Genomic DNA, 22,478 nt, shown 5'->3' with positions numbered 1-22,478 from the left:
AGCAGCCATCCCAACCTCTCTCTCATATTCCTCACTCTGCCTCAGAAACAGGGAAGCTCAACACGCTCAGCACAAGCCATCTGTGTGGCTGATGGAGGTTGTACCTGGCATCCTCTGGTTCAGGAGTGAGCTGCTATTTCCTAATCCCCCAGGCACATTAGTTGTAGCAATGACAGTGGTTGTGGCTTGATTCTAAAGCAGACCACAGCAGAGCCTGCTGTCCACTCAGCAGTGGCTTCCTGAGCCCACCGATGGCAGCAGCTCACCTGTCTGCTGGGTTGTGCATCATAGTTGTGAGAGTCATTGATGAAAGGTCAACATCAAGTCTATCTCTTCCTTCCTCTCAATAGCTCTAAGTTCTTTTGTGCATTGTAGTCAATTCCTTTCTGTATAAAGTACTTGGGGCAGATTGGCTCTCTGTAACTGGTTCCTAAGAAGAAAAGAATAGTCAGCATTGTGTACAAGGACCCAGGATTTGAACTAAATGGAAGAACAGCATTCGTCCTGTTCTGTAGAGAGTTTAAGCCTGGCCCTCTTATCTGTAATCATATGAAATGCTAACCTAAAATTTATTTTGTTAGGTCACTTCCGTTACCCGACTCTTGAAAAATTTCAAATGACAAGCTTTATCTTTATTCAGTCCATAGCATCCTCTATGTAATTATTGGGGTCTGCGTGAGCAACATGCCAATTATGTGTTGTTGTGCCACTAAACAGTGAGTCTTTGCAGTTGTAACCTACTACCTCCCCTTTGCTCATCATGCCAGGTCATTGTGTTTGCACTGTGCTAGTGGATCAACAGGTGCAAGGACATGGATGGGACTCACTCCCATAAAAGAAGAGAGGAGAAGTATAAAAGCTGTAATGGTTTACACACATACACACACATACTCATATAGAATAGCAAACATGTATTTGATTTCATGTCTACTTCTTTAGTCCAAGGGGTGGAAAATCATTTCCCTAAAACAGTGTGTTGGTGGTTTACTTAGTTTTCCCTCGTGGATTTAAGCCACATTTAACTTTTTTTTTTGGCAATAGAATGGCCATTAAGCAACTTTGTGTATGTGTGCCTCTTGATAGACTGTGTCTTAATTCACTATTTCACAACTGGTGTAACATTTTAGTGAGCACCTACTAAGTACAGTTGGGAACTGTTAGAGATATCAAGCTGCCTAAGAAACTGAATCTATCCTTCAAGAGCCTACGATCTTGTGGGAAAGGCAGACTCAAATATTTATATTTATACTTAATTATAAATTACGCTGTAGTTTGTTATATTACTTTGTGGTCAACATTATAAATAAATTATTATGTTGTTGTAAGGTCCCAAAAAGCTAAAAATTAATATTGATATTCTGAGAGGAAAGGTCAGGCTTTCCTATCAGGCTTTCTTGTCCAGTCCTTCCTTTGGGGAGGGGAGGGAGAAGAATGTAGAAGCTTCTGGCTTGCAAGAACAATGGGTCATTTCGTTTTAAATCTAAAATAAAGGTTAACCGAGAAACTTCTTCTCTTTCAATGGGAGACAGCTTTTACATACCATCTTGCATTGATTGTAGTTCCTCCCCCTTCCTGAAATCTTGAGAGTAAAATACCTCTAGGCTAGTGAGGGAAGATGAACCCTAAAAGATTTGTAAACATTTTTGATTGTGTTACCTTGAAAGTCTTAATGTTTCTGTGTATCCCCTAAACAAATGTTGTAAGCTTGTGCCATGATGTCATGCTCTCCCCTGCCCGTGTGTGATCAAGGGTATATAAACCAGCCCCTAAGATATATTGGGGACTGCTCAATTTGGGTCTGCTGCCCCGTGTCAGCCATATGCGGCCGACATATTTAATAAATCTCCTTCTTTAATAAAACTCTTCAAAATTCATCTGGACTGGGTGTCTCTACGTAAGACCTGATGGACTGAGGTATAGTGCCTTTCAGAATCTGGGGTACAGTACTTTATACAATGTGGGTGTAGAAAAGAGAAACAGATCCCCAAGTAAGAGTATTAGAGAAAACTTTAAGACAGATGTTTTGTTTGAGTTGAATAAAATAGAACAGAATACCTTTCAAAAAATAGACATTGGGAACAAATATTATTAAAAGATAGTTAAGTTTATGGAACCACCTATGTCTCTGCACCTCGCCCTTGCTAATAGGGTGGACAGTGGGGGAGGCTAAGACTATGAAAGAACAGTCGAGGCCATATTATGGAAGATCATGAATGTCATGCTAAGAATTTTAGATGTTATTCTCTGGTTATTTGGAAACCACTTAAGCAAGGTACCCAAGCGTGAGGGTGTCAGAAGGAACATGCTGGTAGCAATGTGAAAACTGTGTTGACTGATTGAAACGATGGAGCTTAGAGCCCCAACATTACTAGTGGATAGATGTGGACGGGAAAGGGTGGTGGTAACAGGGTTGGGGAGGAGCAGGGAGGTGTTGGTAAATGAGTAATAACTGGACTAGTTAGGAGAGAAGGAGCATGGTGTATCCTTCCCTCCATGTAATAGATGGAACCAAGTTGTCCTTGAGATGTCCATGTCCTAATCCCCAGAACCTGTACATAACTCAACTTAAATGGTAAAAGAGACTTTGAAGAGGTGGTTGAAATGAAGATCTTGGGATGGGGAGGACTTTTCCTGCATTACCTAGATGGGGCCGTGTAATCACAATGGTCCTTATAGGATGGAGGTGGGGGGACAGAGTGAGAAAATGGAGGTGTGGCCACAGAACCCGCTGCTGAAGTAAAGCACTTTGTAGGTGGAGGAGGAAGCCCTCCGTCAGGAAACATCAGCAGCTTCTAGAAGTGGAAAAGGTGAGAAAGTAGGTCCTCCACGTTCCACTTGGAAGCAGCCAGACAGACTGCAACACTGCCTACAAGTTAATTGTAGGTCCATCTTGGCTTACATTTTGATGATGTCCTCTAGACTGATATATTTTATTCAGCTTCCACTGAAATTTGCCAGGATGTCTTGTCCAATGATTTCCATGGAATGAGGTCTTGTCAGATACTTATTGGAATATTACATGACTTTCTGACATCACTCACTGCCATTTTGCAAAAACCGGAGCGAGTATGTGTAACAGGGTCCTGGATACATTTATCCTTCCTGCTGTGAGCAGGTATTTTCACTGCTATTTCCATCAGCACATTTTTTTTAATTTTTGGATTCACATAATACCTATTAGTTAATAAAATTTTAAGATTAGATGGCTGTTCTATCTTCTTCTGCCTCCTCATATCTTGTACAAGCATATACTTAATATTTATGGAATAATGAGGCATAGAATTCTATTAACTCTCATTGTCTTAATTTGAGTAATGAACAATTGTTTGGAGTATAATTAGAATGGGTAACAGACAACATAAGAATAATGTCTATCAACATGATTTGTTGAATACCCATTGGGTCATCCATTCAGACATGAATGTATTCCTATGAGCCTCCCACTCATGAACTCTCTCACTCACACTTTCTGGTCATCTGTGACTCTTTTCCTTCAACACTCTTTCCACAGAACCCAGTCCCATCCTCAGGGAGGAGCGACCTGATCACTGTCAAGAAGAATTTATATATATATATATATATACATATACATACATACATACACATACTGTCACAGGACCACACATACACTTTTTGAGTACCTATTTTTGAATTTACAGAATATGTTCTTTCCGGTTATTATTAAATTGATGCCTACATTCCTCACTAAAAAAAAAAACAACACACAGACAAAAACCCCCACATGATTACATTATCCAAATGCACAATTTGGAATCACAAAGTATATGTGTTGGATATATGAAAAAAATAAAGGTAAATTAATTTAATTTCAATGAGTGATAATAGGTGGAGTCTTCTATTTTATAATAAAGAATCCAGTTAATCTGATCCAGGTAAGACCCAGGTATTTATGTTACTGGAAATACATACCTTTCACTCACCCCCCCCATCCCACCCCCACACTACACACAAGAAAATAACAAAAGCAAAACACAATTTTTTTTTTCCAATGAGATCAAGATTAGGTGGTTACAAGCTGGTATCTCAGTTCATTTTATCTTCTATCATTTTCTTAAAAATATTTCTTTTAGTTGTCTTAGAAGTTGGGAACCAAAGGTTTCTAAGATTGAATGATCACCTTTTCACATGCCATATTTGCATTCATACTTTGTGAGCTCACTAATGACTCATTTAAATATTTATTGTGCAGACTAGGTAGGTAGGCTTTCTAAAGCTTTCTAAACCATGGTGTAAAGATAGTGCAAGATCTAGTGTTCACTCAACTAAAAGAGACCATTTGGGAAATAAAATTGAGACTCTCTTTTTCACCTACCTCCTGTTTCTGTGTCCAAGGCCATTCTAAAAATGGTTTTTATAACACTAAGAGAGCTGTGAACTTCATTTACATGTTTCCTGTTCACACACTGTGTGCTGGGGGTGATGCATGCCGAGTGTGCTCTGGTACTCGTCTTTGGGCACATATGCGAGGTCAGAGACCAGCCAGTTGGTTTCGAGCCCATCAGCAGATACAAACACACACAAAATGAGGACCAGAGCTGGGTTCCTGAAATGCCCTTGGGCTCTGTAATTCTAAATAATACTTGAAAAGTTAGTCTATTTAATGCAGCAGGCTAAAGTTGTTCATCAGTGTGGTAGTTTTAACTAAATATGTATGAACAAAAAAGGAATTAGGAAACCAAGACTGCTGTGGGTTCCACTGTGTGGACAGTTAACAATGAATATGAAGAATATATGCTTAAAATATTTTATGCACATTTTACATTGAATTTACTAGAAATTTTAAGAGTAACAATTATGATATAATCATTAGAAACAAAAATATGCTGAATGTGGTACATAGAAAGCTACCTTTAGCTAGTACGTTTTTTAAATGTCCATAAAGAATCACACATTTTGGTATTGGTCTTTGTCAATTTTAAATATAATCTATTTTTTATTTAATTAAATGTATCAGGGTGACATTGCTTAATAAGATTATATATAGGTTTTAAGTGTATAGTTCTATGATACATGATCTGTATATTGTACGATGAGTTCACCACTCTGAGTCTTGTCTCCTTCCATCACTATTTATCCTCCATTTATCCTCTTCTACCTCCCCACTCCCATCCCCTTGAGTAATCACCATATTGTTTTCTGTTTCTATGAGGATATTTTTTTTTTTGCTTAATTCCTTCACCTTTTTACCCAGCCACCCAATCCCCAGCCCTTCTGACAACTGTCAGTCTGTTCTCTGTATCTATGAGTCTGTTTCTATTTTTGTGTGTGTGTGTGTCTTGTTCATTAGATTTCATATGTAAGTGAAGTCCTGTGGTAGTTGTCTTTCTCTGACTAGTTTATTTCACTTAGTGTAATATCTTCTAGGTCTATTCATACTGTTGTAAAAGGTAAGATTTCCCTTTTTTATGGCTGAGTAGTATTCCATTGTGCAAATGTACCACATTCAAGGTTAACTTACTTGGACATGCTTTACCCTTCTTTTTTTCAAACATTGTTTTGGTAACCATCAAGTATTTAGACCCATCCAAAGAATGTGATTTAAAGAAGATAGAATGCCATTATCTTTAACACAATGCAAATTTATCAAGATATAAGGGGGGAATAACAACTCTCAGAAGATAAAACTAAGTATGAATGATCCAAGTTGGCCAACAGGGAGGAGAGATGGAACGTAAGATAAGATGGAAAGGAAACCGAACAAAGAAGCAGCCGCTGCCGAAGTGAGGGTGCCCGAACACAGTGATCGCTGGCTCAGTGAAGGGCAAGCCAGTACAGACTGAGTGAGGGTGGAGAACATTTCAGCTGTGTTTAATACTTGTGAGTATTAAATATTTCAAAAAAATTAATGATTTCAAAGACTTCTTTGGCACTGCACTACTAAGTGGAAGAAACTGGAGAAAGTCCAAAGAAATGAATGAAGAGTTAATAAAAGCTAATTACGGTTTACAAAAAAATCTTAGAGAAGTCTTTCTGAGATACATAAAAACATTTAATAAAGCAGTTATGGGAAAAAAGTTCCAGAATGATGCTTTCCCTAATTTGAACCAATATTGCAAACAAAGACTTGGACCAAACATTTGAAAATGTTATGTTTCCTCAGACTTAAAAGAAAACAATTGTAAAGATAATATTAAGCTGAGTTACTAGATGAAATGGCAAGAAAACTTTTATCTTTTAAAATGAAATGCCTTTCATTTCAACATTAATTTGGTATGTTATTATGATAGCCACTGACTATTTTAATTAGCAGCGTATTCTCAATAGCAAAGACCTAGAAACAGCCCTAATGCCCATCAGTAGATAAGTGGATAAAAAAAAAAAATCTGTGATACATTTACAGAACAAAATTCTACGTGGCCATAAAAATGAAGGTAACTTTTTGCAACAGCATGGATGGACCTGGAGAACATTATGCTAAGTGAGATAAGCCAGTCAGAGAAAGACAAATACCATATGATCTCACATATATTTGGAATCTGATGAACAAAATAAACTGATCAACAAAATAGAAACAGAGGCATGGACACAGGGATCAGCCTGACAGCTGTCAGAGGGGAGGGGAGTAAGGGGACTGGATCAAAGAAGGTGAAGTGATTAGCCAACAAACAAAGATTTATTTACATATAGACACAGACAACAGTGTGGCACTGGCCAGAGGAAAACGGGGGTGGGCTGAGCGGAGAGGTGCAAAGGGGGAGAGGGGGTAAATGGCTTTGCTTGGATTGATGGGCGCACGATACTGTGTGCCGATGATGTTTTCTTGAGTTGTACACTTGAAATCTGTGTGGTTTTGCAAATCAATGTCCCCCCAATAAATTTAATTAAAGATAAATAAAAATAAAATACATTTCCTTTCAATATTAAGTTGGCATGTTTATATGATAGCCACTGAATATTCTAATTAATAACTATTTTTAGGTTACCCACTTATAGACGAGCACTGGCCTTGACGGACAGATGAGGGTGCATTAGGCAGGATAACAACACCACATAGACATGTGGGATGTAGATTTTTTTAATTATAAGAAGGATGAATTGATGGTTGTGCTGGTGTTGAAAGTCATTTGGTTGTTATCCCTGAAGGGACCCGGGGAAAGGACTTTTGTTGGGAATTCATAGGTGTTGTACTAGCAAGGAGTTGTTTGGATACAGAAGACAGAGTTTGTATCTTACAGGACAAAAGGCAGAGTGATCACAGGAACAGCTGGCCTGGTAGCAGGAGAACTGTATGCCTGTCATCGGAGAATGACATGAAAGAAAGGTTCACATGGGTCATGTTCTGTTTAACCTGAGAACAACTGAAGGAGAATTGGGGTATCACATTGTCATTACTTAAGGAAATCGTTTCAGGATAGTGGGCTCAGAGGGATGGTCTCGGGAACGACTCTGGCGACCCCTGCACAAAGCCCCTGTTGGAGTGCCTGGGTTAAACGTCTTGAGGGCCTGCCCCTCGGGGCCCCTCCATGCCAGGCAGCGAGCATTCAAGGGCTGCACGTGGTGTTCCAGATGTCGGTAAAGGAGGAATCTGGGCAACATACCTTCTTTACACCTTTTTAGTTTCATATTCTGTTGCTCTAATCATTCTCTAAAATGTAAGTATCACATGGTTCAAGTTAAATATTTCTACATAGTCTGCATTCTATGTTTTGGTAAAATTCTTATCAGCATCAACACATTATAATTTTTAAAACAGATGAAGACGAGAGAACTCTGGTTGGGCTAATCATTCCATACTCTTTAATCCTCTTTAAATATCCTTCTAGTGTTTTCCTTGGAGGAAAGGACGAGGGCCATGGCACAGGGGAGAAGCAGGTGTGGTGACATGTATGTGGCAGGGCAGTGCCCCTGCTGCAGAGCTGAGCAGGGCTCTGTGATCCCAAGTGGTCCCCTGGGGTTCTGAACTTGAATGTCCCGCCAACAAGCCAAAGCCTTAGAAGTGGTGTAGCGGCACTACTTGTTATGGAAACCTGTCCCTCGTGCATCCTCAGGCCCTTTGACCTCCTGTGGCTTGTCATACCGAGCTGTTCTGGAGAAGGGTCAGCCGTTCAAGCAGATGTGGCCTCCTGCTCCCTGTGAGACCTTGCTCGGTGCCTTTAGCTCCTAGCCTCACTTTATGGAAAAATAAAATGAGGACAATAACGCTAAAATGAGGGTAATGATTCTTATACACACACCTATCACGGGGTCACTCCCATTACTCAGTGAGTCGTGGTTTTAGTTACAGCTTAGGTAACGTTTATGAAGGAGACTCTGGTTACTGGCTGTGGCTTTGGTTCAGTAAACTGAAAATGTGTCTTTGCACCTGTGAGTATATACAGTTTCATTCAAATCCATGAACTCATTCAAATTAACGTTAAGACCAAAAGATAGACATAGAAAAACAAGTATTTGCCTCAAGTAAGAAAATAACTTAGCCCTGGCTGGCTAGCTCAGTCCATTAAGAGCACAGTCCCAAAACAACAAGGTTGCGGATTTGATCTCGGCCAGCACACACACGGGAAGCAGCCAAATAATTCATAACTGAGTGGAACAACAAATGCTTCCCTTCCTCCTCCCCTCTCTTTCCCTTCCACTCTCTGTCTCACTAAAAATCATAAAAATTAAGCCCTGGCCCGATAGCTAAGTGGTTGGAATGTAATCCCAGAGCACAGAGGTGGCCAGTCAGGGCACATACAGGAGCAGCTCAATGTTCCTGTCCCTCTCTCTCCCTGCCGTTCTCAAAAAAGAAAGAGAGAGAGAAAGAAAAGAAAAGAATTTCTGTCAGTGAGCATGAATTTGGCTATTGTCTGAATTCATTGAAAAACAATCTGTATTATCTTTATAATTTAATTTGTTAATAAAAAAGTCATTTATTCAAAGTGGGAGCCTACTTTGTGCCGGGCATTGATCTGACCTTGGACAGACAGCTCGGAGTAAAAGATGGTCCTGTGCTCAGGAAGCTGATGTTCTCACAGAGGTCGATGGCAGGAAAGCCGACAATTAAATACTGACTCTCTGAGGTGATTCTAAAGTGTAGGAGGGTTTGTGGAATGTGAGGTGTGTCCTGTGTTGGTCAGAAAAGCCTCCTTGTTTGATTTATTGAAATACTTTCATTTCTCTATCAGAGAAAACACAGGAAAATAATTCTCCTTATGCTTTAAGCTGTACGGGGATAAATGCAGACACTGTCAGGGCCCCAGGGTGCGGCAGAAGCAGTGAGGAGCCCCACTCCGTGGTGCAGGTCCTCGGTGAAAGTCAAGGGATTAAACAGGCGCCCCGCTGAGATCTGTTGAAATGCTGTTCTTGATGTCTGTGATCATAAGATGCAGTCATTACTTAAGTGTGAAAATGTTCCTGACACTGAAAAATTCCTTCTAGTAAGAAGACTCGTGGCGACGGAGTCTCTCCTGCTGTCAGTCAGTGACCTGAGTTTGTTCCGCTAGACAAGCGTGCTGGCCGCAAGCCCGTCTCCTGTGCGGGGCTGGAAGGTGGAACTTCACATGCCTTCAGGAAATCTTAGTGCACAGACACCCTCGCTGGTGTGTAAATCCTTCCGTCCTTTAAGGAGGAACTAACTGCACTTCAGACGGCGTAATTGCCCGTAAAGAAGATTGGAAATCACGCCCCTTGGGAGTGTGTGGGTGCTGGGCGTCACTCTCAGAGCAGAGAGGATGAGACGGAGGGACAGTCCAGCGGAGGCAGTGCAAACGCTGGGAACACAGAGGTCTGAGGGCTGGAATGCGGCCGCGGGCAGAGGAGATCCTCTCTCACGAGGGGGCGGAGTGGCCCACACACAGTCCCTACTCCCTGAGCCTGAGACCTCACTGTACCCACTCCCAGACGGGGCCTGGGGTGTCATGTTGGAGACTAGTCATTCCTGCATTGCCTGAGAAGCAGTATCTGTAGAGAAACAGACCAAACTAAAAGTGATCATTGCTTTGATAATTGGACACGCAACGTGCCCTGGGAGGTCAGAGAAGGAAAGAACTGAGTCAATTCTCAAAGTAAAACACAAACCTAAATATTCTCGAGCAGCCCAAAGACATAGGACCCCAAGGGACCATGTGTGATATCTGGAAATATCAAACAAGGGTGTTTAGATTTCCGATTTGAGTTTCCCAGTGTTGGTGTTCTTGCTCAATGTGTAAATCCGTTCTTCATTCAGCATTACTTCGGGCTCAGGATTTGAACGGTGCAGGTTTTGTGAGTGAGCCTCACTGGTATCAGCTGAGGGAGCTGAAGGAAATGCAATTTTCTCCAGCAGATCTGTGTTAGATAGAGTGGTGACAGGAGGTGGCGACTCCCCTGTAATTTTACGAGAATGGTATTACCCTGGCTTTTGCTGTGTGATCGCTGGTTGCCTCCTGTCAGTGAGCAACAGTCCTACTGCAAAGCACGAGCCCAACCTGGCTCTTTGTCTCCGCGGGCAAAAGCAATTCCTTCTTAGAGAGTCGGATTTGTTTTTCCAGAATGACCATGTACAGAAGCAAACGCAGGCATCAGAGATGTAAGTAAATTCCGGCCCAACTTTTTCTTAAAGACAGTGGTGGGAGACAGGTACTTGATTTGCTAGGAGACTAACTGTGACTTCTTCAGATATTTCCTAGGAGTAGGAAAGATAGTGTGGCTTTTATCAGCCTCGCCTTTATCTCTATCCCTGTTACATGCTGGGAGGATGTTGGGGTGAGAGAAGGGGGAATTCATTCGTTACTATGGAAACCCTTGGAAAGGTTTACAAAATCAACAGAGAAGCAGCTCAAATGCAATTTCAGTCTAGCTCAGCATCCTTCCTTCAGGCATGATCACTGGGTTGTTCTCTCTCTCTCTCTCTCTCTCTCTCTTTCTCTCTTTCCTTTTCTAGGAGTGATAGATTTTCTTTCCTGGAAGTCTAGGGAAAGGTTTGGGAAGTGAACATAAACCTTCTATTTATTCATCCCATTTCCATTACAACTCTTAGGGGAAATAAAACACTTTGTAATAGAGGGGAAGGGAGTTCATTGTGAATGATAGCCTGACTATTTAACAGGGTATTATTCCTGGCCAAACTTCTCGGTCCAGGGCATATGTGTAACATAATCCATACCAGGCACCATCTCAAAGGGTTAAAAGGAGTCATCCTCCATCTACCCTCAAGTGGTTGATTCTGACGGAAAAGGCCAATGACAGGCTGAAAGTCCGGAGCCGACACGGTTGTGGGACGGAAAGTCATTCCGACTTAACTGAAAATCCGAGTCTTTATGGCAAAGCATGGTGCCTGTCATGAAAAGCTCCCCCACCACATCTCTCTCTTGTGAGCCTGGCTCTTTATCACTTTATCTTTTCTGGTGTCTAAAGTAAATATTGCCTGTTGAGCCCAGTGGTCCTGGCACTGCCTGTATTCACTGTCTTAGGGAACCTGTTCTGTTGTCAGAATCAACATTCTTTGTACGTCTTTCCTTGGGTGTTATCAAATATTTAAAACACAGAAAGACCACCATCGGCAATTATTTTAGCAGAGGCCAAAATAGGAACATACTGTTTTTTTATTTTTTGAGTGGGATAGTGTATTCCTTGGTCCATCCTCACCTACGAACTGCACACTAACATTTCTCTCGTTCACGAAAGTTTTATGCTCCATGGAGCGCTCTGTGGCTTGAGACTGCTTCTGTGCCTTAGTGCCTCGACATGCCATTTATTTCTTGTGATTGAGAAACAACATCGATCACAGCTACTTTTTCTTATAAAAACCATGGGTACAAAGCCCACGAGTCTGTTGCTGACTCTCCCCTTGTGACTTCCTTCTACAAGAATGAATCTTAAGCGATGCACATTCTTGACGCCTTCGTGCCCCCTCACTCCTGTGTTATATAAACCCCTCCTCATTTTTTTTTCATGTGGGTAATCATCACCTCAATGCACATGGCAATCTACAGAAAAATGGTACTGAGTCTCTCTCCCTTAAATGTGCTTGCTGAAGTGTGCGACTGAGCAGCAGGAAGAAATTGTGAATTACATGAGGCAAGTCAGAAGATGCATAATTATATAGCCAGAGCACAGTAGGGTGTGCTGAACGGTTTTGCTTAAAAAAAAAAATCTAATGTGTTACTTATGTTTAACTCTTTCCAGTCGGCTTATATTAGGCTGTGGTAACTGTTCTATATTCTAATCGTATAAAATATTGGAGAGCAGGAGTGTCATAAAATTAAAGCATACAGAAACCTGAGCAATAAAAGCAAATGGAATCCTTAGGTGGATGTCTATCTTACACTAATAATATTTGCAAAAGTGGAATGTAATACAATTGTTTGGTGTCCAATGGGTATATAAAACTGGTTGAATTATCCCCTCATCAAAACCTGGTGCATTTTCATATTAAATCCTATCTTTTATGTGTGGTTTGATCATGGAAAGGCATAAACTAACCTAGAGGCAATTGTAATTCAATTAAGGCAATGATTGCACGCATTACAATATCCATGTGGGAAAGAAGGAAAGTGTTCTCACGGTTTTCTTTAAAATTAAAAAAAAAAAGAATGTACATAAAGTTTTTTAATTTTCTCATTCCGTAAAGCTTTAATACAATATCCTATCATAAAAATACAGAAACTTCTTTGGGGGAGGCTGACGAGAGGATAGCCAAGGAGCTCTACCGGAGCCTTGAAGGGGCGGGGAGGGGGGCGGTATAGATACTTCCATAAAAGAGGTTTTAAAATATAAATTACACTAAGCCTTTGAAAATGCACGTGGGACTTTGAAATCCATTCCTCCAGTCTCAGGCAGGTTATTTATGGTTCCCTGAGGAGGAGGAGGAGGAGGAGGAGGAGGAGGAGGAGGAGGAGGAGGAGGAGGAGGAGAGGAGAGGTTGGAACAATTGCTATGGAAATGAAACAGCCTATAGGTTCATTCAGATAGAAGATCTTTCTCGTGTGTAACTGCATACTGTCAATCAGACCCAGAACTGGGGACAAGGCATGGCAAAAATGTTTGCCTGTGTCAGGCATTTTTTTTAACCAGAGCCAAACAGGTACACACCACTTTAAGGACCTTTTAATATATGGAAACCTACAAATTAGTCTGAGGCAGAGTCATCACTCTTACAACTTTTTCTTTAAAGTTTAAATATGGAATCTTTTCACACAGATTACATAATTCCATTCATCAAAGTGTGCTGTTTACGTTTAAACTTTCAAAAACATATACGATGTGTCCAATAAGGTATACCTGTGACCTCCCTTGTTGAAATTCCAAATGACCTTGAAAGACATTTGTTTGGTTTCTAAAAAAAAAAAAAGACATAAATTTTAAAGGTGAATATGTTTTTGAAATACCTACCAGAGAAACATTAGAGTAGGATCCATATCATATTAGATATGGTTTTTCGAAAATACTACAGTCCCATACTGCAGCAAAGAAAACAGTGTATCTCAAATTTTAGGTGTGTAACAATTTATCTTATTTTGCTAAGTAGAAACAGATACTGCCTTTTCATTCCTAATGATACATTTGGGTGACCTTATCTATCCTATTTGAGAATACTTAATGAGATCACTTCAGGACCCCGAACACCAGCCATCGGCCTCTTCCTGTCATCTCGGCCAATGTCTGTTATCTCTGTGGGTTGCAATTTCTCCTTCCACAACTTCAGTGGACAGTGCACAGACGTTTTCTGAAGTATCTTCCATCTCTAGCTCTCAGCATTTCCACGGCATAGTTCTCATCATACAATTCTCCTCCTCAAGGACATTGCATGGTTCTCGTCACCTGGACTTGAGCTTTGGGCCCCAGTGTTCACATTCCAGTAACCATGGTTTACTGCAAGAGGCCCTAGAATCCATAACAACATTAATCACTGCCCATAGAAGGATGAGAAATATATCTACATACGTACGCCCTTTGTATCATACGTACAGATACAGACACATACTAATTTTTGTCTCTAAAATGGAATGCTTAATGAATAAAATGTATTTAAAAGCTGGTACTAAATTTGTAAACATTTTAATGCCATATATTTTATATTTATGGAAGAAACAAAACATATCATCACATGGGATATAATGATGTTTGAGTGTTTAAAGAAAAGTGTTCTTATATTCCCAAGTGTTGGGGATTCCTGAACTGGAGAGTGAAAGACAGACATGATGTCAGGTCCCAGACCTCTGCATCACTGTCCCTCACCATGCACCGCCTTCCTGATGCCACCTGCATCCTAGGCTCGACCAGGCTGTGGGCTTGTCCCTGCACTTCACATCCATCGCCCTCTGCCGGGTGGCCTTCACCAGCTTCTTCATGTGTAGAAGTTGTCGCTGGTCCAGGGTCCACTCAAATGCCACATCCTTCCTAAGGGTGTCTCTCCTGTGTCCAAATCAAATTTCTCCTTCTCTTTTTCCAGATAATTATATGTTGCTTACACTTTCTATGGTCCTGTCTTGTACATCAAAATTTATCTTCTTATTCTACTAATCTCTAATTTCCTTTTTCATGCAAGGTACCTTTTGTTCTTGTTTGGGGTATTCTCAGAGCACAATACATGCTTTGCCGTAACAATCCATAACTTTCTAATGAAGTTGAGTCACATAAAGAGGTGTTTATTGATCACCTATTATATTACTCTCCAGGCACAGCTCTTTGTGCTATGATTAGCAATGCACAAAGCACAGTGCTACTGGTGAAAGAAAAACAAAATGCAAAAACAAATGTATAATATGTCATGTTATGCTGAGCACAGTGGAGGAAAACAAAGCCAGCAAGAGGGAAAGAGAGTTTGGGAAGGTGGAATGGGGCATTGCTTTTTTATATAGGGTAGACAGGAAAAGCCACTGTGGTTAAGGTAACATTTGATTGGACACCCAGAGAAAATGAGAGTGCAAGCTCTGCTTCTTCCTGGATAGTTTTAGGCATAAACAGCATGGTCAAAGTCCCTGGGGTACTGAAGATATTAGAGGACCACAGAGGAGACAAATAGAGTTCATGAAAAGGTATGAGAGCAAATATACCCATCAGGAGCATTAGATGGGTAGAGCAAGACAGAATTAAATAGAACAATATATTTTATTTTTAACTGAATTCAGACATCATATGTAGCTACTAACTTTTAAGAAACACTATACTTCTAAGTGACTTGTGAAATAGTTTAATTAAAAGAATTAATTGTAATATATAATATAATAATAAGAATGATGTTTTAAAAACCATTACACTTTATGCTAGTTAAGGCATCCATCCTTAATTGCAAAAAGAATTGAGCTGAGGCCATCCAAAGTCAGAAAGGTATTATTTCAACAGGAGTATTTTCTGTTTTATCTTCTTATAAATATTCTTATATTCTTGATATATTAACCCTCCCTGTCTTTAAAAGTCTTGCTATGAGAGACGAATGTGCAGGGTGATGGGATTCTTCGGGCACTGGCAGGAAGAAACGGCTGCCCTTTCAAACTGGGATAGCAATGGCGCATTAGCAGTCGAGATGGACAACTGTTTTGATGCCCTGTCATTGTTGGAACATGAGCTTTCCTACCTGTCACATTCACTTAGTACTGCATTTGGTCTTATAGAAATATTTATTGAGATATTTTTTGAAATTGAAAATTGGAAAGCAAAGCTAAAATTGGATTATTCAAAACAAACATTCATGTTGCTACCATATGCAACTGTGAAGACGAAAGCAAGTATGATGACTCTTTATTCCCTAATTAGACCATATCTTAAATGTTCATTGATATTATTTATTACAGAACCAGTTGAAGAGCCACATGATCAAGGTTAAAAAATATTTTTTAAGTTTGCACTACAAAAATGATGTGAGGCTTTGTAGGTAGGCTCTCTGTAGGGCACTTTTAGATTCAGCCCTCAATTTTTCTATTATGAATGCTTGTTGGGAATTCTGGCCTGACGGTTAAAATTTTTCCAGTCTGTTTTCATCTCCAATTCCTTCTCTGAATTCTATAACTGGTGTAGATTGAAAACTTGTGATGCTTTCCTCAGCGGAATCATGTCTGCACAGACAGGACGGTCCGGTCGCACGTGCTCAGTGGGACCACAGTTGCAGTTTGGGAGCAGAGGTGTGCAGAGGCTGGCCAATGACACCCTGGTGCCTACGGCCTGCTTCTCATCCTCCATCACTGCCTGGCTGTCACAGGCAGCCTTTGGCTGGGTCTGCATACAGGGACTCTTATATTTATAGTCCTCTCTTTCTCTCTCTCTTTCCCATGTATTTTTCTCTTTCACAATGCTCCCCATAGTCAAAGGTCACTTTTGTAGAAGGTGATCACTTGTCTATTCTCTTTGAACTTGGCTCTCATCCACCACCTGCTTGTTTAGCTTTCCTCTTCTGAGATTCTGTGCCTCCTTTATATCCAGACTACAGAGAAATGTGGGTGCTGACCCTGCCCCCCACCCTAGTGGTTCAGAATAATGTTTTCTACAGAATGCTTGCAGCATGGCGTTTATCTCTCAAAGGATGTTACAGTTAAAAACGACTGGGGGTTGTATTTATTGCGAACATGTGACACACATGAAACAACTAGACTCGTAGCAAAGTAAGATTGATGTTAAAGCAAATATCAACATATCTTAATAAAATCTTACCAGAATGGGGAGATTTTCACATGGTGATAAGACAAGATGAGGAGAGGGTAACACAAGAGGGGTCTTTGTGAAGACTAACCTGACCTACCTTGGGAAGCTTAGGAAGCAACTTTCTTAAAACCAGTGACCTGGTGTAATTATGCCTCTTCGACAATCAGTCTGTTTGGCTGAGCCATGTTAAATTGTCATTTTTGTAAGTCAAAATTAGCAGTTTTATATGTTAAATCCAAAGACCAGCTATCACGGAAGTTGGCAAAAAAAGTCATCGCACCAACGCTAGTTGGCATTAAAAGTCAAGGACTCTACAACAGTCTTTCCTTAATTTAACCCTTTGAGTAGTACGAATGTTCATGTATGTCCTTGTGCCTCCTGACCATGCAGAGTACGATCGTACATATACGATGGCAACATTAAAAAAAGGCAAATGTATATTCTTCTTGTTTCCATAAATTGGTTATCAAACAAACATGATTTTAAGTTAATAAAACTGGAACTGGAACTAATTTCATTTTTTGAAAAGAACTCACTCCAGGGGTCAGTGAACATGAAAAAAAACACACTACTCAAAGGGTTAACTGTCCATTGAACTTGACTAACCACAAACCTCTTGATAATGATACTGAACTGTGTATGGTCCATAGCATATTTTATTTTATACTTCCACTACTGATGTATGAGTTTTCATTTCATTGCACACTTAAAAAAAAAGTCAAGGGCATTTACAGTTAAGCTGAGGATGAGTACTTGGTGGACGGAAAGAATATAATTACTTAAGGGAATCCATTCACTGTTGTTCTTGTGGGTATGTAAGGTTAAACCTGCCACAGAGGAACAGAAAGTGTATTCAGACTTGTCAACAGAGATTAATTAGATGACTTTTTTTTTCAAGAGATACATCTAACTAGGCTTTAAAGATCCTCAAAAGTTTAGAAAGTACCTACCTCCCACCAAACTTAAAGTGGTTATTATAAAAATTTGATTTCTAACTTTACATGAATTTATTACTGCAACTTTGTTCTCCCAAATGAAAAATGGGACAGCTGTGAATGAATCAATATTTATACAAAAATGACAAAAGATAACATTTGACATTTCTGTCAAGTGCCAGGTACTGTTTTAAGCATTTTGTTATATATGATAGGACTGCTACAATGTACGCAGCAATAACCAAACATGTAAAAGCAATAATCTAGTCATCTGTGGCACTTTTCATTTTCATTGCATTTTCAAGATGTTGTTTATAAATTTGACTTCAGGAACTAGAACACAAAGTTAGATTAAAATAAGTGCAGCAGTCTGGGTGAGAATCAGTTAATATGGCCCTTGAGGAAACTAAGAAAGGTAAAGGCAAAATATATTCCTTGACCAGTATCTCTATTCTTTGAATTATATGAAAACAGAAAAAAAATATCCTGAGGGAAAGTTTTCCATACATATATGCAAATGAAACAGTCACCTTTGAATGCATTGGCCTGGTGTGCTTTCTGCACTAAAAGGATAAAACGTTCCTAGACCTCAGAAAAGCACTCTGTCGTGGGTTAGTAGTTCATAGTGAGTCATCATCCCCTCCTTGATCTAGAACGCTAAATTGTGTGGCGTGACCTTTGATTCATTTGTCCTTTTTATAGTTATTGATTTTCTTGGCATTATTTTCTGAATTGCACTCTTATTCTGCCTATGGGACTTCTGACACCTTTAATTACAGAGGGCCACATAATATATGCATTAATACTGGCTCAAGGTCTTATTGGTCTCTTATCATTGGACATGGTATTATCTCCAGAATGATATTTGTGTTGAAAATAAAGATAAAACCCACATGCATTTTCTTAAATTCCTTATAGAAAGTGTGGCACATATTTTTGTAATGTTTCATACGCCTTAGGCTGCTTATCATTGGAAAGTGTTCTATTTTATAGTATATGATTCTTTCAACCCCTAGTGAACTTGAAACTGCCTTAGAGGAACAGCTGGATGTATTTCCTTAAACAAACACACATTGTTCTTCAAATTGCTAGTATCTGTCTTCTTAACAGACTCCACAGGCAATGGGAATCTCGACTTTGAAGTCACCTCTACTGGGTTCATTCTGATGTCTGTTTTCTACCTTTTTTTTCCCCTACATATTTGAACAGCATCTTTCTACTCAAGTTAGTTTTTTGAATGTACAGCATATAGTCATAACTTCTCTTTACCCTCACTCTCAGATTATGGTATTTTTTATATTTCATTGTTTGTGATTGCAAAAGTGGAACATAAAATAAGATATTAAACATATACAACACCTGTAAATACATGCAGGATGCCTGGAACATTTAGTCCTAGCTAATTTGTAGTGGTGATAATTAATGAGGGGCTGGTTCACAATTAAATAATACACTTACTCAGAATCAAAAAACCTTTACTTTTAATTGGAGTAGAAAGGACATTTCATTGACTTCTTTTTCTCACTTCTGGTTATGTGAAGGCAACACAAGGAAAATGATCACTTGAGATTTTTTATAAGTGGTCAGAGCATTTTTCTCAGCATTGCCTTTGTTCTGCATGAGCTATTGATAGGAATCTAGCCTTTTTCTAATGATTATGTCTAATGTGGATGGTACACTCAAGTTTGATTAATGGGCCCGGAATCTCCCCAGAAGGCTGCAGTGGTGAGGCCCCAGGAAGGTTTCTACAGTGTGTCTGCTTAATTCACTGTTTACACAGAAGCGTTTTTCAGATTACTTTACCAGAACCTCAGCTAGCCTTTGAGGGAGGATTCTTCTTGAACAGACATGAAAAATTCATTGGAAATTGAAAGAAAAACAAATCATTGAAGATTTTTCTTTAACAATATTCTTTGTAACTTGGATATTTAAGAAAGAACTTCATGGGCAAGCACAGAAATAAGAGACCAGAAATCATGTCACAAAGAGCGTAGCTGTTTGCTGCTGGGGCGATCATCTGAGTCTCTGACAATGGGTCTATAAAACGGCCACCATGATAAGTAATCCAGTTCTCTTATATAAGAACAGTTATCTAGCAGATTAAAGATGCTCAAAGTTGGTTTTGTCTCATGGAAACAACCATCTCACCTATGTAGTTGTTTGGAGAGGCTACTAATCATCAGCGATATCATTTCTCCTAGATTACAACTGACTAATTAAATCAACAGTGGTAGTAATTTACCATATACTTCAAGCCCAATTAAGTAAATCTTGTCTTGTTTATCTGGGTGGTAAAGGAGCAGGTGCCTTGGGGCTCAAAATTTTTTTGTAAGTTATCCACATTATTAATTTTACACGTTAACTTAAGGAATATCTTTGTTGTAACACTCTGTTCCCAAAAACGAGTTCTAAATATTGTCATTTGGTGTAATCACATCAGTTATGTCAGCATAACTTCATTTGGATCCAGGATCATTACATCTGGAAATACATAACATTTAGGCAATAACTGTCCCATTAATCTTTGTGACTAACGTGCCAATCACTGGCATAGAGCAAAACTTGAAATAGGGCTGCCAAGTAGTTCTTTAAGGACATTTTTTAAGATGTCACTGTAGCTTTCCATGGACTTAATAATAGTATAGCTTTATAACAAATACTTACCTTTGCCATATTTTTGTGGTAAGAAAGTTAGTGTAAGGTAGTCTTTGTGAAATCATTATGGAATCTTCATGACTATTACACAAAAAGGCATGACTCAAGGGAAATTATAAACTTCTTTCCTAGTTTATTTGTCATGACTAATATTCATAAAATTCTTTCAGTTGTTACATCTTGAGCATTTTATTATCTTCCACCTAGAAATGTAAAAGAGTAGGAATCTTCAATTGAGTTATTATGCAATTGTTAAAATATTGGCCCTGGCCAGTTGGCTCAGTAATAGAGCAGTGGCCTGGCACGTGGATGTCCCAGGTTTGATTCCTGGTCAGGGCACAGAGGAGAAACAACCATCTACTTCTCCACCCCTCCCCCTTCTGTCCTTTCCCATAGCCATGACTTGATTGGTTCAATCTTACCAGTCCCAGCCACTGAGGATGGCTCTATGAAGCCTTGGTCTCAGGTGCTAAAAATAGCTCTGTTGAGAGCATGGCCCCAGATGGGCAGAGCATGAGCCCCAGATGGGCAGAGCATCGGCCCCAGAAGGGGGCTGCTGGGTGGATTCCTGATTGGAAAGCATGAGAGAGTCTGTCTCTCTATCTCCCCTTCTCTCACTTAAAAAAGAAGTGATTTAAAAAATTAAAAAAAAAATTTTTTATGTTGTTCTAGTTATTGGATAGCAGTACATATCTTCATTACCTGCCCTAATTTAAGCCAATTTTAACTGCCAAATAACCTGATAAACCAAATAAGTATACAGGTCATTTTAGCTGACAAATAAGCATTATCACTTTGTGTTGTTGACTAAAATTTTATTGGTTATTCCTTTGTGTTATTCTAAGTCAATTCTTTAATCAGTGTTGATCAAAAGCCTTAATAATTTTTACCCAGCTAAGCCATATTGTTTTGTTGTCACAGTGAACAGATTTTTTCAGTCATTGAACAAAAACACATGTCAGTAAACATTGTCTAATTGTATGACTTTAAAAAGACTGACAAACATTTCCTGATCGGCTGTTATCTTACTTTACAGATTCATCTCTTGCCATTCCACTTTGTGTGTCCCAGGTCTGTGTATGACACTAACTTATCTCTCGGTTAGCCATCATTAACCCATGAAGTTGCTTCTTCTGTATAGAACACCACCCTTTCTACTGTAGTTAATGCCTGCTCATCCCTCAGCTGCCGGCTCAGATAATCACCTCCTACAGATTAATTCCTCTGAGCTCCTGGTGGCTGGTAGACTTGATCATTTTGTGTTTTCCTTTGTACCCCGTGTGCGCCTCAGGTGTGAGTCGGAATGCACCAAGTATTTGGCTGTGCCCCCTGGAAGACCGGTTCCTTTGTGCGTCCCCAGTGCAGTCTGGCTGTAGGAAACCCTCGATCAATAGTTGCTAAAGGGCCCTGGCCGGTTGGCTCAGTGGTAGAGCGTCGGCCTGGCGTGCAGGGGTCCCGGGTTCGATTCCCGGCCAGGGCACACAGGAGAAGCGCCCATCTGTTTCTCCACCCCTCCCCTTCTCCTTCCTCTCTGTCTCTCTCTTCCCCTCCCGCAGCCAAGGCTCCATTGGAGCAAGGATGGCCCGGACGCTGGGGATGGCTCCTTGGCTTCTGCCCCAGGCGCTGGAGTGGCTCTGATCGTGACAGAGCGATGCCCCGGAGGGGCAGAGCATCGCCCCCTGGTGGGCGTGCCGGGTGGATCCTGGTCCGGCGCATGCGGGAGTCTGTCTGACTGTCTCTCCCAGTTTCCAGCTTCAGAAAAATGCAAAAAAAAAAAAAAAAAAAAAAAAAATAGTTGCTAAAGGTTGCTAGGAATAGGTTGCCTTACTTATATACCTTTGTCAGCAACAAGAAATTACAGTCATTGTCCCCAAATAAACACTATGATGTAGCCTATTGATGAAATACCTTTTGCCTTTTTGTATTCACAAGTTTCCATAGGTAAATGTTCATCTACTCAGGTCTTTATGGTCTCCACATTTTGGGTTATTGTGTCCATGAACAACTCTGATTTACTTATTTCCTAAGAAGTAATAAAGATGGTTTTAAAATGCTTATATCATGCCCTAGGTAATTGAACAACGTTTACCCAAAATTTAAGGTGCACAGAATCACTGACATGAAATGCAGAGAGGGGCTCTCTCCCAAGGACTTCCATTGCACTAATCATTGAGCAACTGGGCTGGTTTCTAGTTAATTTAACACTTCCAAACACTGTATCATTAAGCTTTAAGAAGTTACGGCTGATAACACATTCAGAGTTAAAACTTGCCTCTCTCCAGTCTTACTTTCTCCGCTATCCGGGATTGGCTGTGCTGCTAGATTTCATTA

General features: G+C 40.0%; 1 protein-coding gene across 5 annotated transcripts in view; it reads left to right on the top strand.

The window, feature by feature from the left end:
- The window catches only part of RALYL (RALY RNA binding protein like), a 618,546-nt gene that overhangs the window by 406,546 nt on the left and 189,522 nt on the right, over positions 1 to 22,478 (top strand). Inside the window, exon 1 of one of the 5 annotated variants that reach the window (XM_066372429.1) lies at positions 10,393 to 10,507. The exons of the other annotated variants lie outside the window; for them this stretch is intronic. Coding sequence (XP_066228526.1) covers positions 10,471 to 10,507 — 37 coding nt within the window. The 5' untranslated portion in view covers positions 10,393 to 10,470. Of the gene's footprint in view, positions 1 to 10,392; positions 10,508 to 22,478 lie in introns of those variants that run through there. 5 annotated transcript variants of the gene reach the window in all.

This window comes from Saccopteryx leptura, chromosome 3 (assembly GCF_036850995.1).
Source record: "Saccopteryx leptura isolate mSacLep1 chromosome 3, mSacLep1_pri_phased_curated, whole genome shotgun sequence".
Classification (NCBI taxonomy): domain Eukaryota; kingdom Metazoa; phylum Chordata; class Mammalia; order Chiroptera; family Emballonuridae; genus Saccopteryx; species Saccopteryx leptura.
The sequence above is the reverse complement of the archived record's forward strand: the minus strand, read 5'-3'. Positions and strand labels throughout refer to the sequence as shown.